This window comes from Ovis canadensis, chromosome 2 (assembly GCF_042477335.2).
Source record: "Ovis canadensis isolate MfBH-ARS-UI-01 breed Bighorn chromosome 2, ARS-UI_OviCan_v2, whole genome shotgun sequence".
Taxonomy (NCBI): Eukaryota; Metazoa; Chordata; class Mammalia; order Artiodactyla; family Bovidae; genus Ovis; species Ovis canadensis.
Window position 1 is genome coordinate 209854854 of NC_091246.1, and position 15125 is coordinate 209869978.

Sequence of the window (15125 nt, forward strand, 5' to 3'; positions counted from 1 at the left end):
TAAGGTGCTTTATCCCTGTTTCACAGAGGAGGCAAATGAGGCTGAGAGGTTAGGTAACTAACCCATGGTCACACAGCCCTAAGTGAAGGAGCTGAGCCATGAACCCAGGTTTCTATACTCCAAGCCCCTGGCTCTTTAAAAGTGGTAAAAGCCGTCCATGTGTTTCTGATTAGGAAATAATTACAAGGTCGGAGAAACACCACAAAATTATGGAAGCATTTTTTCTTTTTTAAGCCAGCATGAAACTTGGAGATTATTTAGAATCTCTATTGAAGGTAAAGGAACTTGAGGTCTAAAAGCTAAGAGAATCATGCAAAACCGTGGCTAATAATGAAAACCCAGGTAACCCAAGTCTGTCTCAACTCAGTGTCCCTAGGTGTTTCATTTAGTTTAGATCAATTTAGTTTGGTTTTGAAGGCGTTTCCTCAGGAGCAGTTCCCAACCCAGGAATAAACAGCTCCGAAAGGAACAAGAATAACGACTACCTAATCTGTGCCAAGAAGTGAAGCAGCCATTGATGAAAAGTTTCTCTTACCGCTGGGGATAAAATAGGGAGACCAGAAGGATGTACCCAGGAGAGGAGGCACTGCTCCTGCACCAGCATCCATAGCCTGGAAGGTGCTTCCCACTGCAAAAGGGCCGCCTCGCAAGGTGGGTCTCGGCTCCTCACTTCCAGAACTGCTCTGCCTTGGTCTGCACAGTCTCCCTACACTGCCAGGCTCCGCTGCCTGGAGCCCTGGCACCTGGTTCAGCGTAGTCTGCTAGCTCTTAGCAGCCTAGATGACCTGCACACTCTATCACTCCTTTATTTTTCCTTCTGGAAAGGATTTCAAAGTTCTCTTCTATAGTGAGAAGTGGCTCACTATAAAAGACCGTTTCTGGCTCACTCCACTCAGCCCAGGATGGAAACCCTCCAGAATCCCAGAATATAGCTGTTGCCCCTTGATCCTGAAAATCCTCTTCACCTCCCAGGAAGTAAAGCTTATTTCTAACTTGACACTCAAATTCATCAAAACCAAAAAGAAGTTGAAACTAGAGACAAGAACAGCATAAGAAAGAACATTTATAGACCAGTCTCACTCATATACGTGTATCCAAACCTACCACAACTGAATTCAGTTTACCCCACAAACTGAAAATGGTCTAACACTCAAAAATCTGTATCTGTACTTAGGATCATCTCAATAGATGCAAAAGGAAAAATCAATTTATAAAATTCACCCATTTGACTGAAAATGATCAAACTAGGAATGAAAGAGGAATACCTGACTTTGTTAAAGAGTAGTTTACATCACACTTGAATGCCTCATTAGAGGCAAGACTAGGATAAGGACGCCCTCTATCACTGCTTCTCTTTCACCATCGTTCCAGTACAGTAGAGAAAGCAAAATAAGGGAAACAGAAGAGAATACAAAGGAGGAAATGACACTGTCATTATTCTCAGACAATAGTACTACTTAGGTAAAAAGTCTGAAGGCCTCTAAAGACAAGCTATTAAAAGACAAACAAAATTCAGCAAGATTACTAAACGTAGTTGTTCAGTCTTGTGTCTGACTCCTTGCAGCCCCATGGCCTGCAGCACACCAAGCTTCCCTGCCCTTCAATATCTCTCTGAGTTTGCTCAAACTTATGTCCAGTGAGTCGATGATGCCATCCAATCATCTCATCCTCTGTCACCCCCTTCTCCTCCTGCCCTCAATCTTTCCCTAACTATAGATCAATATACAAAAATCAATTGTGGAAAACATTAGTGTTTGCAAAATAAAGTACAATTTATAATGCAATTTTAAAATAATTCTTATTATAAAAAAAGTCAAACATGCACAAAGATGGACAGGACAGTGAGTCTCATGTACCCATCTCCTGGCCAATACTGTTCACCCATACTCCCAATCCCTTCTTCTCTTCCATAGTATTTGAAACCAGTTCCAGGCTCATACCCTTTTACTCATATACATGTGAGTACATATCTCTAAAAGACAAGAAAAGACTCTTTTGACATAACCATAATACCACTGTTGTTCTAAAAATTAGAACTATTCTTTAATATAATTGGATATCCAATCAGTTTTTTCAACATCCTAATTATCTCAAAATTATTATAATTGTTTTTTATTTTGTTTGTGGTTGGTTAATATGACTTTTTTTGGTTGACATATGGCTTTATCAGTTTTCCTCATTTATTTTTCTCCCTCATTTAGTTTATTTTTAGGAAATTGGGTCACTTGCCCTATAGAGTTTCCCACAATCTAGACTTTGCTGATTGTGTTCTCATGGCACAGTTTTCCATGCTTCTCTGTCTTCTGTATTTTCCGTAAATTAGTACTTAGCTCTAGAGACTTGATCAGAGTCAAGTTTGGTTTTTCCATTTGACAAGACGACTTTACGGAGGAGGGCACTGTGTTCTTGTTCTTCCCTGGGGAGGCATGGTGTTTACTGGTCTCTTCATGATGCTAGCAGCTGCAGATCCCTTAATTCATCAGAGGTTATGGAATAGTAATATTGAAATCCTATCATACTTTCTTCTTTTATTACTTGGGAAACTCCTGCCAAAATTTTTTTTCCTTCTACTGTTTAGTTGTCCAGTGGTATCGATTATAAGGGAAGGCAGAATAAATGTAATTTTAAGACATATATAGTATGTATGTATTTTATATTAATATACATATATAATTATTATAATATAAAATATTGTATATATCCTATGTATATAAAATACACACATATATATATCCTAGCAATAAATCAATAAATCTAAAAAAGTATTAGACTTTCATGAAGAAATTATAAATTTTATTAAATTAACTAAAAATAGGCCTGAATAAATATAATATTCTGTATAATGCTACATATAATATTCATAGATTTGAAGGTGACAGTTCTCCCTAAATGTATCTATTAATTAAATGAAACTCCATTTAAAAAAATCCCCAATAGGGTTTTTGGTGGAAGCTGATCCCAAAATTCATAAAGAAGGGCCCAAAATAGCCAATACAATTTTGAAGAAAAGCAAAGAGGAAGAGTTTTCCTAGTCAAATATCAAAAATTACTTTAAGGTTGTATGATGTTGACTTAGGGACAGACAGAATAAAAAATCTAGAAATAAATGCACCCCTATATATTGGAGAAGGAAATGGCAGCCCACTCCACTGTTCTTGCCTAGAGAATCCCAGGGACGGGGGAGACTGGTGGGCTGCCGTGTCTGGGGTTGCACAGAGTCAGACACGACTGAAGCAACTTAGCAGCAGCAGCAGCAGCATATAGAAATGATATGTGGAAAAGTATTATAAAACAGTGGGGAAAGCAAAAACTATTATTCACTATATAATTTTGAGATAACTGGTTATCCAATTTTTAATCCTTACTTCACAAAGTATCAGATATATTCAGGATCTAAGTGTGAAAAGCAAAATTCTTAAGCCTTAGAAAATATACAAGAATATATTTATGAATTCAAGAAGGGAAAATTTTCTTACACGTGATTCAAAATACAAACCAGAAAGAAAATTATTGACAAGCCCAATTATATTAGAATTAAAGTTTTTGACATGTTACAGTTGAAAAAAGAAATACAGAAGACAATTTCTGTAGTGCATTTAACCAACAAAGTATTAGCACCCCAAATGCACCAAAAACTGCTACTAATAAAGAATGATAAAGACAATGAACTCAAATGAAAAATGGGTTGTTGTGGGGTTTTTTTGTTTTTGTTTTCTTTAGGGGGGAACCTAAATAAATAACCATTTATTTATTAGTCAAGCTTGCTAATCAGGAAAATTCAAATTAAAACAAAAAGAGATATCATTTCATAAAGATCAGATTAGCAAAAAAATTTTAAGTCTCTAAACACTCATTATTTATAAAGGTATGGAGTTTTAGAAACTCAGAGCAATTTGGAAATGCCCAATAATACCCAATAAATTGAATGGATGGACAGAGGATGAGATGGTTGGATGGCATCACCAACTCGATGGACATGAGTTTGAGCAAGCTCCAGGAGTTGGTGATGGACAGGGAAGCCTGGTGTGCTTCAGTCCATGGGATCACAAAGAGTCAGACACAACTGAGCAACTGAACTGAACTGAACTGAATAAATTGAAGATGCATGTACTCTGCAACCCAGCAAGTCCACTTCTAGATATACCTTAGAGAAACTCACATGTAAACAGTTACTCACTCAAGAAGGTACCTTGCAGCATTGTTTGTAATCACCAAAAAAAAAAAAAAAAAAACAAAATAAAACAGCCATCAACACCAAAATGGATAAATAAATTGTGGTAGGTTTATACAACAGAATGGGCTTCTGTGTGGCTCAGACAGTAAAGAATCTGCCTGCAATGCAGGAGACCGAGCTTCTATCCCTGGGTCAGAAAGATCCCCTGGAAAAGGGAATGGCAACCCACACCAGTATTCTTCCCTGGAAAATTCCATGGACAGAGGAGCCTGGGTCACAAAGAGTTGGACACAACTGAGCAAGTAACACCATACAATGAAATATGGCTTCCAAGGTGACACTAATGATAAAGAACCCACCTACCAATGCAGGGGACATAAGAGACATGGGTTTAATCCCTGGGTTGGGAAAATCCCCTGGAGAAGAACATGGCAACCACTCCAGTAATCTTTGCCTGGAGAATCCCATGGGCAGAGGAGCCTGGTGGGCTACAGTCCACAAGGTCACACAGAATCAGACGAAACTGAAGTGACTTAGCACGCACATATACAATGGAATAAGGTACAGCAGCTTAAAATAAATGAATGGAAACTACGTGTATTAACAGGGATTAATCTCAAAAACATGGACTTCTCAGGTAGCTCAGAAGTACAGAATCCACCTGCCAAGCAGAAGACACGGCTTCAATCCCTGGGTTGGGAAGATCTCCTGGAGGAGGGCATGGCAACCCACTCCAGTATTCTTGCCTGGGAAATTCCATGGACAGTGGAGTCTGGCAGCTACAGCCCATGGGGTCACAAAACAGCAGAACATGACTGAGTGACTAAACAACAATAACAATCTCAAAGACAAAATGATAAGCAAAATAAAGCAGGTTTCATAAGTGATATAATACTATTGATACAAAGTTTTAATATGCAAAATAACATCATCTGTTGTTTATAGGTACATTTATATGTGGTAAAGATATAAAAATAAACATAAGGACTGTGTCAATCAGTCCCCTGGTCTCACTTGCAGTCAATACAACAGTACTATCCAGTGTAGCTCTGCTGCTGCTGCTGCTAAGTCGCTTCAATCATGTCCGACTCTGTGCAACCCCATAGACGGCAGCCCACCAGACTCCCCCATCCCTGGGATTCTCCAGGCAAAAACACTGGAGTGGGTTCAGTGTAGCTCTCAGTTCAGTTCAGTTCAGTCGCTCAGTTGTATCCAACTCTGCGACACCATGAATCGCAGCACGCCAGGCCTCCCTGTCCACACCAACTCTCAGAGTTTACCCAAACTCATCGAGACAGTCTGTCCCCTTTTCCTCCTGCCCCCAATCCCTCCCAGCATCAAAGTCTTTTCCAATGAGTCAACTCTTCGCATGAGGTGGCCAAAGTATTGGAGTTTCAGCTTCAGCATCAGTCCTTCCAATGAACACCCAGGACTGACCTCCTATAGGATGGACTAGTTGGATCTCCTTGCAGTACAAGGGACTCTCAAGAGTCTTCTCCAACACCACAGTTCAAAAGCATCAATTCTTCGTCACTCAGCTTTCTTCATAGTCCAACTCTCACATCCACACATGACCACTGGAAAAACCATAGCCTTGACTAGACAAACCTTTGTTGGCAAAGTAATCTCTCTGCTTTTTAATATACTATCTAGGTTGGTCATAACTTTCCTTCCAAGGAGTAAGCATCTTTTAATTTCATGGCTGCAATCACCATCTGCAGTGATTTTGGAGCCCAAAAAAATAAAGTCTGACACTGTTTCCACTGTTTCCCCATCTATTTCCCATGAAGTAATGGGACCAGATGCCATGATCTTCGTTTTCTGAATGTTGAGCTTTAAGTCAACTTTTTCACTCTCCTCTTTCACTTTCATCAAGAGGCCTTTTAGTTCCTCTTCACTTTCTGCCTTAAGAGTGGTATTATCTGCATATCTGAGGTTATTGATTTCTCCCGGCAATCTTGATTCCAGCTTGTGCTTCTTCCAGTCCAGCGTTTCTCATGATGTACTCTGCATATAAGTGAAATAAGCAGGGTGACAATAAACAGCCTTGACATACTCCTTTTCGTATTTGGAACCAGTCTGTTGTTCCATGTCCAGTTCTAACTGTTGCTTCCTGACCTGCATATAGGTTTCTCAAGAGGCAGGTCAGGTGGTCTGGTATTCCCATCTCTTTCAGAATTTTCCACAGTTTATTGTGATCCACACAGTCAAAGGCTTTGGCATAGTCAATAAAGCAAAAGTAGATGTTTTTCGGGAACTCTCTTGCTTTTTCCATGGTCCAGCAGATGTTGGCAATTTGATCTCTGGTTCCTCTGCCTTTTCTAAAACGAGCTTGAACATCTGGAAGTTCACGGTTCACATATTGTCGAAGCCTGGCTTGGAGAATTTTGAGCATTACTTTACTAGCATGTGAGATGAGTGCAACTGTGCGGTAGTTTGAGCATTCTTTGGCATTGCCTTTCTTTGGGATTGGAATGAAAACTGACCTTTTCCATTCCTGTGGCCGCTGCTGAGTTTTCCAAATTTGCTGGCATATTGAGTGCAGCACTTTCACAGAATCATCTTTCAGGATTTGAAACAGCTCCACTGGAATTCCATCACCTCCACTAGCTTTCTTCGTAGTGATGCTTTCTAAGGCCCACTTGACTTCACATTCCAGGAAGTCTGGCTCTAGGTGAGTGATCACACCATCGTGATTATCTGGGTTGTGAACATCTTTTTTGTACAGTTCTTCTGCGTATTCTTGCCATCTCTTCTTAATATCTTCTGCTTCTGTTAGGTCCATACCATTTCTGTCCTTTATCGAGCCCATCTTTGCATGAAATGTTCCCTTGGTATCTCTAATTTTCTTGAAGAGATCTCTAGCCTTTCCCATTCTGTTCTTTCCTCTATTTCTTTGCATTGATCGCTGAGGAAGTCTTTCTTATCTCTCCTTGCTATTCTTTGGAACTCTGCATTCAGATGCTGATATCTTTCCTTTCCTCCATTGCCTTTGCTTCCCTTCTTTTCACAGCTATTTGTAAGTCCTCATCAGACAGCCATTTTGCTTTTTTGCATTTCTTTTCCATGAGGATCGTCTTGATCCCTGTCTCCTGTACAATGTCATGAACCACCATCCATAGTTCATCAGGCACTCTGTCTATCAGATCTAGTCCCTTAAATCTATTTCTCACTTCCACTGTGTAGCCATGAGGGGATTTGGTTTAGGTCATACCTGAATGGTCTAGTGGTTTCCCCTACTTTCTTCAATTTAAGTCTGAATTTGGTAATAAGGAGTTCATGATCTGGGCCACAGTCAGCTCCCGGTCTTGTTTTTTGCTGACTGTATAGAGCTTCTCCATCTTTGGCTGCAAAGAATAGAATCAATCTGATTTCGGTGTTGACCATCTGGTGATGTCCATGTGTAGCGTCTTCTCTTGTGTTGTTGGAAGAGGGTGTTTGCTATGACCAATGCGTTCTCTTGGCAAAACTCTATCAGTCTTTGCCCTGCTTCATTCTGCATTCCAAGGCCCAATTTGCCTGTTACTCCAGGTGTTTCTTGACTTCCTACTTTTGCATTCCAGTCCCCTATAATGAAAAGGACATCTCTTTTGGGTGTTAGTTCTAAAAGGCCTTGTAGGTCTTCATAGAACCGTTCAACTTCAGCTTCTTCAGCATTACTGGTTGGGGCATAGCCTTGGATTACCGTGATATTGACTGGTTTGCCTTGGAAATGAACAGAGATCATTCTGTCATTTTTGAGATTGCATCCAAGTACTGCATTTCGGGCTCTTTTGTTGACCATGATGGCCACTCCATTTCTTCTGAGGGATTCCTGCCTGCAGTAGTAGATATAATGGTCGTCTGAGTTAAATTCACCCATTCCAGTCCATTTTAGTTTGCTGATTCCTAGAATGTTGATGTTCTCTCTTGCCATCTCCTGTTTGACCACTTCCAGCTTGCCTTGATTCATGGACCTGACATTCCAGGTTCCTATGCAATATTGCTCTTTACAGCATTGGACCTTGCTTCTATCACCAGTCACATCCACAGCTGGGTATTGTTTTTGCTTTGGCTCCATCCCTTCATTCTTTCTGGAGTTATTTCTCCAGTGATCTCCAGTAGTGTGTTGGGCACCTACTGACCTGGGGAGTTCCTCTTTCAGTGTCCTATCATTTTGCCTTTTCATACTGTTCATGGGGTTCTCAAGGCGAGAATACTGAAGCGGTTTGCCATTCCCTTCTCCAGTGGACCACATTCTGTCAGACCTCTCCACCATGACCCCTCCGTCTTGGGTGGCCCCACATGGCATGGCTTAGTTTCATTGAGTTAGACAAGGCTGTGGTCCCTGTGATCAGATTGACTAGTTTTCTGTGATTATGGTTTCAGTGTGTCTGCCCTCTGATGCCGTCTCGCAACACATACCGTCTTACTTGGGTTTCTCTTACCTTGGACGTGGGGTATCTCTTCATGGCTGCTGCAGCAAAGTGCAGCTGCTGTTCCTTACCTTGGACGAGTGCCCCTCCTGACCTTGAACGTGGAGTAGCTCCTCTCGGCCCTCCTGCGCCCACACCGCCGCCGCTCCTTGGACGTGGGTTAGCTCCTCTCGGCCGCCGCCCCGACCTCGGATTTGGGGTAGCGCCTCTCCGCCGCTCCTGCGCCATCGCAGCCTGGTAGCTCTACTGGTTGTTAGAATCTGGAAGTTCTGTTAGTGTGTGCAATCAGTGTGTCCAACTCTTTGCCACCCCATGGACTGGGGCCCGCCAGGCTCCTCTGTCCATGGGATTCTCTAGGCAGGAATACTGAAGTGGGTTGCCATTTCGTCCTCCAGGGGATCTTCCCAACCCGGGGATCGAACCCACGTCTCCTATGTCTCCTGCATTGGCAGGCAGACTGTTTACCACTGAGCCACCTGGGAGAGACCTGTGTAGGAGAGGAAAAACTTTTCTTCTACTCTCTTTGAGGCCCTCGCTGGGCCTGAAAAATTAAGATGACAAAGACAGACTAATAAGAGAAAAGCACACAAATTTATTTGATACAAGCTTTATGTCACAAGGGAGGTTTTATTAAGAAATAAGGACCCGAAGAAGTGGTTAAGCCTAAGCATTTTTTTAAGTAGGTTTGATGAAGAGTGGAAAGTTGTGGGAAAATGTGATAGGAGAAAGGGGTAAGTACAAAGGGTAATCAAGTGGAGGAAAGAGAGCAAGGCTTGTTTGTCTGCTTTCCTCTCAGAGTCCCTCTGTCTTCAGAGATAAGGGTGCTCCCTTCCTCCAGATATTGAGTTGGCCAAAAAGTTTGTTTGAGTTTTTCCATAACATCTTACAGAAAAACCCAAACAAATTTTTCAGCCAACCAATAGAACCTACCTCTTACATGAGTAGCAGGTCTGATAATTTGCACTCCCCTTTCTCAGATTCCTTCAGCTTAAAGTAGTCAATATGCCAAGGTGCAGTGTTTAGGGGGTAGCATATTCTGAACTCAGTTGATAAATCCCAAATTTAAGGGCTTCCATGGTGGTTTAGTGGTAAAGAATCTGCCTATATTGCAGGAGATGGGGGTTCAATCCCTGGGTCGGGAAGACCCCCTGGAGAAGGAAATGGCAACCGACTCCAGTATTCCTGCCAGGATAATCCCACGGACAGAGAAGCCTGGCGGACTATAGTCTATGGGGTCACAAAGAGTTGGACATGACTTAGTGACTCCCCTCTGGGGAGAGAGTGAGAGAAATAGGATTTTATGTGATACAATAAAGTCTTAGGTGATATCTGAATTGTTTTATCTCTTCAGAAAAAATGTGCATCGAATACGGCAAAATGTTAAGATTTCACAAAGGTAGGTGGTAAGTACATGGGTAATCATTATACAGCAGTTTTTCTATGCTCTGCTGTTCTAGATTTAAAAAAAAAAAAAAACAGTTAAAATTGTACGTTATTAGTCAAAGTGCTGACTTGGTTTATTCCAATACTTCCTAAAGATAAGGTTGTTTTACTAGAGAAGCAAAACAAAACATCCTTCTATGGTCCACACCGCAGTGACAGGATATCAGTTCTAATCAAAACCGTGAAATCACACCAGTTGTAAACCCTCAGCTTTTGGTCAATACAAAAGCGCCCTCTGCTGGTCATTTAGTGCTTTGTCCCAAATTTCAAAACAGTGGTGAAGAGCAGTGAAATACGTTCCAGGAGACAGATTTTACTGAGCCGGCAAGTTAGGGAAAGAAACCCTCACAGACTTCCTCTTAATCACAAAAATACTTAAATCAGTTCCCACTCTCTATTAATATTTACATGTTATCCAAGACCAAATAAATTCTGGGTACCAAGCCAATCAACCTTTCCAGCTTCCTCAACAACCTCATACATTGACAATTTTGTCCCCACTCCAAAGTCTGGAGATTGATGTATGAGACAGTAGATGCCATCCTTAACATTTGGCAATAGCAGAAAGGAACCCAAGTGCCTCTGCATGGCAGTGCGGACACCACTGAACACTGAAAAATGAGTAAACTATTACTAGTATTAAGGGAATAATGCTGGTGGGATAACAGGTACATTTTTTCTTTTCAAATCCTTTTTTGAAGTTACCAGTTCAGTTGCTCAGTTGTGTCCGACTCTTTGCAGCCCCATGGACTGCAGCACACCAAGCTTCCCTGTCCATCACCAGCTCTTGGAGCTTACTCAAACTCATATCCATTGAGTCAGTGATGCCATCCAACCATCTTATCCTATGCCGTCCCCTTTTCCCCCTGCCTTCAATCTTTCCCAGCATCAGCGTCTTTTCCAATAAGTCAGCTCTTCTTATCAAGTAGCCAAACTATTGGAGTTTCAGTTTCAGCATCAGTCCTTCCAATGAATATTTGGGACTGATTTCCTTTAGGGATTGATTGGATCTCCTTGCAGTCCGAGGGACTCTCAAGAGTCTTCTCCAACACCACAATTCAAAAGCATCAATTCTTCGGCGCTCAGCTTTCTTTATGGTCCAACTCTCACATTCATACATGACTACTGAAAAAAACCATAGCTTTGACTACATGGACCTTTGTTGGCAAAGTAATAATGTATCTGCTTTTTAATATGCTGTCTATGTTGATATAGCTTTTCTTCCAAGGAGCAAGGAACTTCTAATCTAATGGCTGCAGTCACCATCTGCAGTGATTTTGGAGCCCAAAACAATAAAGTCTCTCACTGTTTCCATTGTTTCCCCACCTATTTGCCATGAAGTGATGGGACCAGATACCATGATCTTAGTTTTCTGAATGTTGAGTTTTAAACCAACTTTTTCACTCTCCGCTTTCACTTTCATCAAGAGGTTCTTTGAAGTTATGATATCTTTAAATAAACAAAGTTGAGGAAAAATCAATTAATTCATGCAAGAATCTACTGCTCAAAGAGAGAGGGGATTGAATAGTAGAGTCTTCCTTTCAAAAAGTTTTTTAACTTTTTAAATTATTTCATTTTTCTTTGCTTTACTTTGTGCTAGTATCCATCTTCCCCACTAAAATTTAAGCTTCCTGAGACCAGGGTGTGTATCCATCCTACTCACCACTATATTCCCAGCACCTAATATAATGACCATCATGTAGCAGGTATTTAATAAACATGGGATAAATGAAGGGATGAATGACCATTTCTTTGGCATGTAAATTGGTACAAATTTTCTGGGAAGAAATTCAGCAATAGACATTTTACCCTTAAGCCTGTACACTCTTCAATAGTAATAGATGTGGACAAAGAATTAAGTCCTCTGGTAAGCAGAAACATTCCTGATAAGTATATGCTATATAAAGTACATTTTAGTTATAAAAATTCAAAACAACTTGAATTTTAAAAGCTACATGTTTGGTTAAGTCAATTAAGTTATCCATAGGATGAAATGCCATACTGGTATTAAAATCATTTTTAGAATATTTAATGATATGGGAGATTCTAATAACATAAAAGTTGATTTGAATTATATGTATTATTTCATTAACTTATTAAAATATGAGTGTATATTTACTATATATGCATGAAAGTATATACACCAAAATATTTGCTGCAGTTGTATGTAAGTAGAGGGATCATGAGTCAAGGTTTTTTGGGGTTTTGGGGGTCTTGTTGTTGCAGTGGTTGGGTCTTTTTTTTTTTTTTGATTCTTGTTTTTAGCAGGTGCCAGCACTGTTTTAAACACTTTATTTGTATTAATATATCTTCAGTTCAGTTCAGTCGCTCAGTCGTGTCCAACTCTTTGTGACCCCATGAACTGCAGCACGCCAGGCCTCCCTGTCCATCACCAACTCCCAGAGTTCACCCAAACTCATGTCCATTGAGTCGGTGATGCCATCCAGCCATCTCCTCCTCTGTCTTCCCCTTCTCCTCCTGCCCTCAATCCCTCCCAGCATCAGAGTCTTTTCCAATGAGTCAACTCTTCGCATGAGGTGGCCATAAAACTTCACTTTGTTAAGCTTTTTAAACAGCCTTATAATAAATTACACCTATTTAAATTGTACAATTAGATAAATTATCTTTAAGTGTTAAATATTGCTATTTTTCTATAATGATTTTAATGCAATCAACTTCACTTTTCCTTAGATTTTAATTATATATAATTATTTAGCAGAATATAAAATTATTCAACCATCAGTTTTCTTCTATAGAAACATTAAATACTGCTATGATTTGAAGGGGCAGCTTCTAGTTTTCTGGAGATATAATTGACATATAACATTATAATTAGTTTAAAGGGTACCACATAATGATGTGATATATATTGCAAAGTGGTTACCACAGTTAACATCAGTCAGCACACATAGTTACTTTTTTTCCTTGTGATGAGAACTCAAGGTCTACTAGGTAAGTTCTGATACATGTCTGTACTCATGAAACTCACCACAGTCAAGACAAAATATTTCATCTTTTCCAAACGATTCTTCTGCCTCTAGTCTCTAACACCAGTCTCTCTCATTTCCAAACCAATCTGCTTTCTGGCACTATAGACTGGTTTTCACTTTCTAGAATTTATATAAATGGAAGCATACCATATATACCATTCTTTGGTTGCTTTCACTCCACATAATTCTTTTGAGATTCATCCATATCACTGAGTGTATCAATATTTCCTTTCTATTTGCTACTGAGTAGTATTGCATTGTATGTATATACTAGCATTTTATCCATTCACCTGTTGATGGGTATGTCGGTTGTTACAAGTTTTTGACTATTGCAAATAAAGTTGCTATGACCATTTGTGTATAAGTACTTATGTGGACATATGCTTTCATCCTTTTTGAGTAAAATACCTAGGAGTATAATGGTTGGATGATATGGTATATTTAATATTTAATTTTTCAAGAAACGGTCAAACTGTTTTCCTAAGTGATTGTACCATTTTACATTCTAACCAACAGTGAATTTGCATTCCGGTTCCTCTGGATCTTTGTTAATTCTCAGTATAGTCAGTCTTTTTAGTCATTCTAATAATTACATGTTGATGGGGAGGGTTCTTATTTATACTTGTGTTTTCCTATATTCTTCAATGAAATATATCTTTCATAATTAAAAATTGTTTAAAGTAACTGAAATTAAAAGTATCCTAGTCTAATATGAAGTCAGTCTGGAGACTCTTCTCATTCTAAAACCTATCCAGTATGGTCTTCAGAGAACCCAGCAATAGCTGTGTAGCCTGCATAAACCTTCCTCAAAATATAAGAATTTTTTAATCAATTTTCTTTTCAAGGTTATAACAATGCTGGGGTTTTAAGAAAAAATTTAAACACCCATAAACCCCTTTAACATATTATTTCCTCCTTCTGTTTTCTCTTCCAGCTCTTATCCATCTACACACATATTTTATAGAGCTTTAACACACAATTCTATAGTCTACTATTTTTCACTTGTCATTATATCATATTTTCCATACTGCTGATTTATCTTTTCAACCATAATTTTAAATGTCAAAATAATGCATTGCAAATTTCCCGTTGTTTGGCTGTTTCTAATTTTTTATTATTGGTGATGTTGTAATGAACAACTTTGTACAAAAAGCTTGTTTCTTCTTTTAAATTATTTCCTTATGATAATACCCAGGAGTGAGATTCCTGATCAAAGACAAGAACGTTTTTCTAGATCTTGGTATGTACTGTCATATCGCTTTCCCAATGGGGCTTACTGATTTTAATATCACTTGCCATGTGTCAGCTCTAGTTTCTGCAGTATTTGTGAATTTCCTAGGTATAACATACCCTATTGTTCTAATGGGCATGCTGTTGACTGCTCACCAGGTAGATGTATTTTCGTGTCTGGGATCACGGCCTGCTGTCCTTTGCTGATTCAGGATGCTCTTTGTCTTTGCAGACCCAGTGACGAGGAATATGACCCTTGACCCTCTTTGTGCTTCCCTGGCTGAGCACATGCAGACCCCTGAGGCAGATACTGTCCAAAAGGCGTAAGTATCCAAAGGCATCCTAACATGGACTTCTCAACTTTTGGTTTTCTTTGCTTTTAATGAACCTCATTTCTGTTTTTTCCTAAGACATGAAGATTCTCAGCTAACCAACCACAGGCTCTGGCAGCCAGAATCAAATTACTGGCTAAGAAACAAAGATTTGGGGGAAGGATTATATCGTGATGTGTTTCCTACTTTTAAACCTGTTCTTTGGCTGGGTGGGTGAGAAGCAAAGTTGAACTCTAAACCGTGTGGAAGCTGCTTTCTCCATTTCTCCACGTCTGAGCTCTGCGGCCATGCCCAGAAAGCATGGGCAACTCAACCTTGGTTTCTCCTCTCAGCATTCACCCAGCCCTGGGTAAAATCAATAATACCATTAATACTAATAAATTGCTAACATGTATTAAGTGCTTCCTACGTGCTGACTATGTGCTAACTATGAGCTCCTCAGCCAGCAGCTCAGCCAGTCAGGCTTAGTCACTTGACCTAAGCCTTGTTTGGCAGAAGCAGCTGGAACGACAGCCTCTTGTGACCTCCCATGAGCCTCAGT

At 39.9% G+C, this 15125-nt stretch overlaps 1 protein-coding gene across 2 annotated transcripts in view; it reads left to right on the forward strand.

Annotated features, from left to right (window-relative positions):
- The window catches only part of KIAA2012 (KIAA2012 ortholog), a 133141-nt gene that overhangs the window by 98234 nt on the left and 19782 nt on the right, over positions 1-15125 (forward strand). For both annotated transcript variants that reach the window (XM_069577997.1, XM_069577998.1), the window contains one exon: positions 14485-14575. In XM_069577997.1, coding sequence (XP_069434098.1) covers positions 14485-14575 — 91 coding nt within the window. The remainder of the gene's footprint in view (positions 1-14484; positions 14576-15125) is intronic.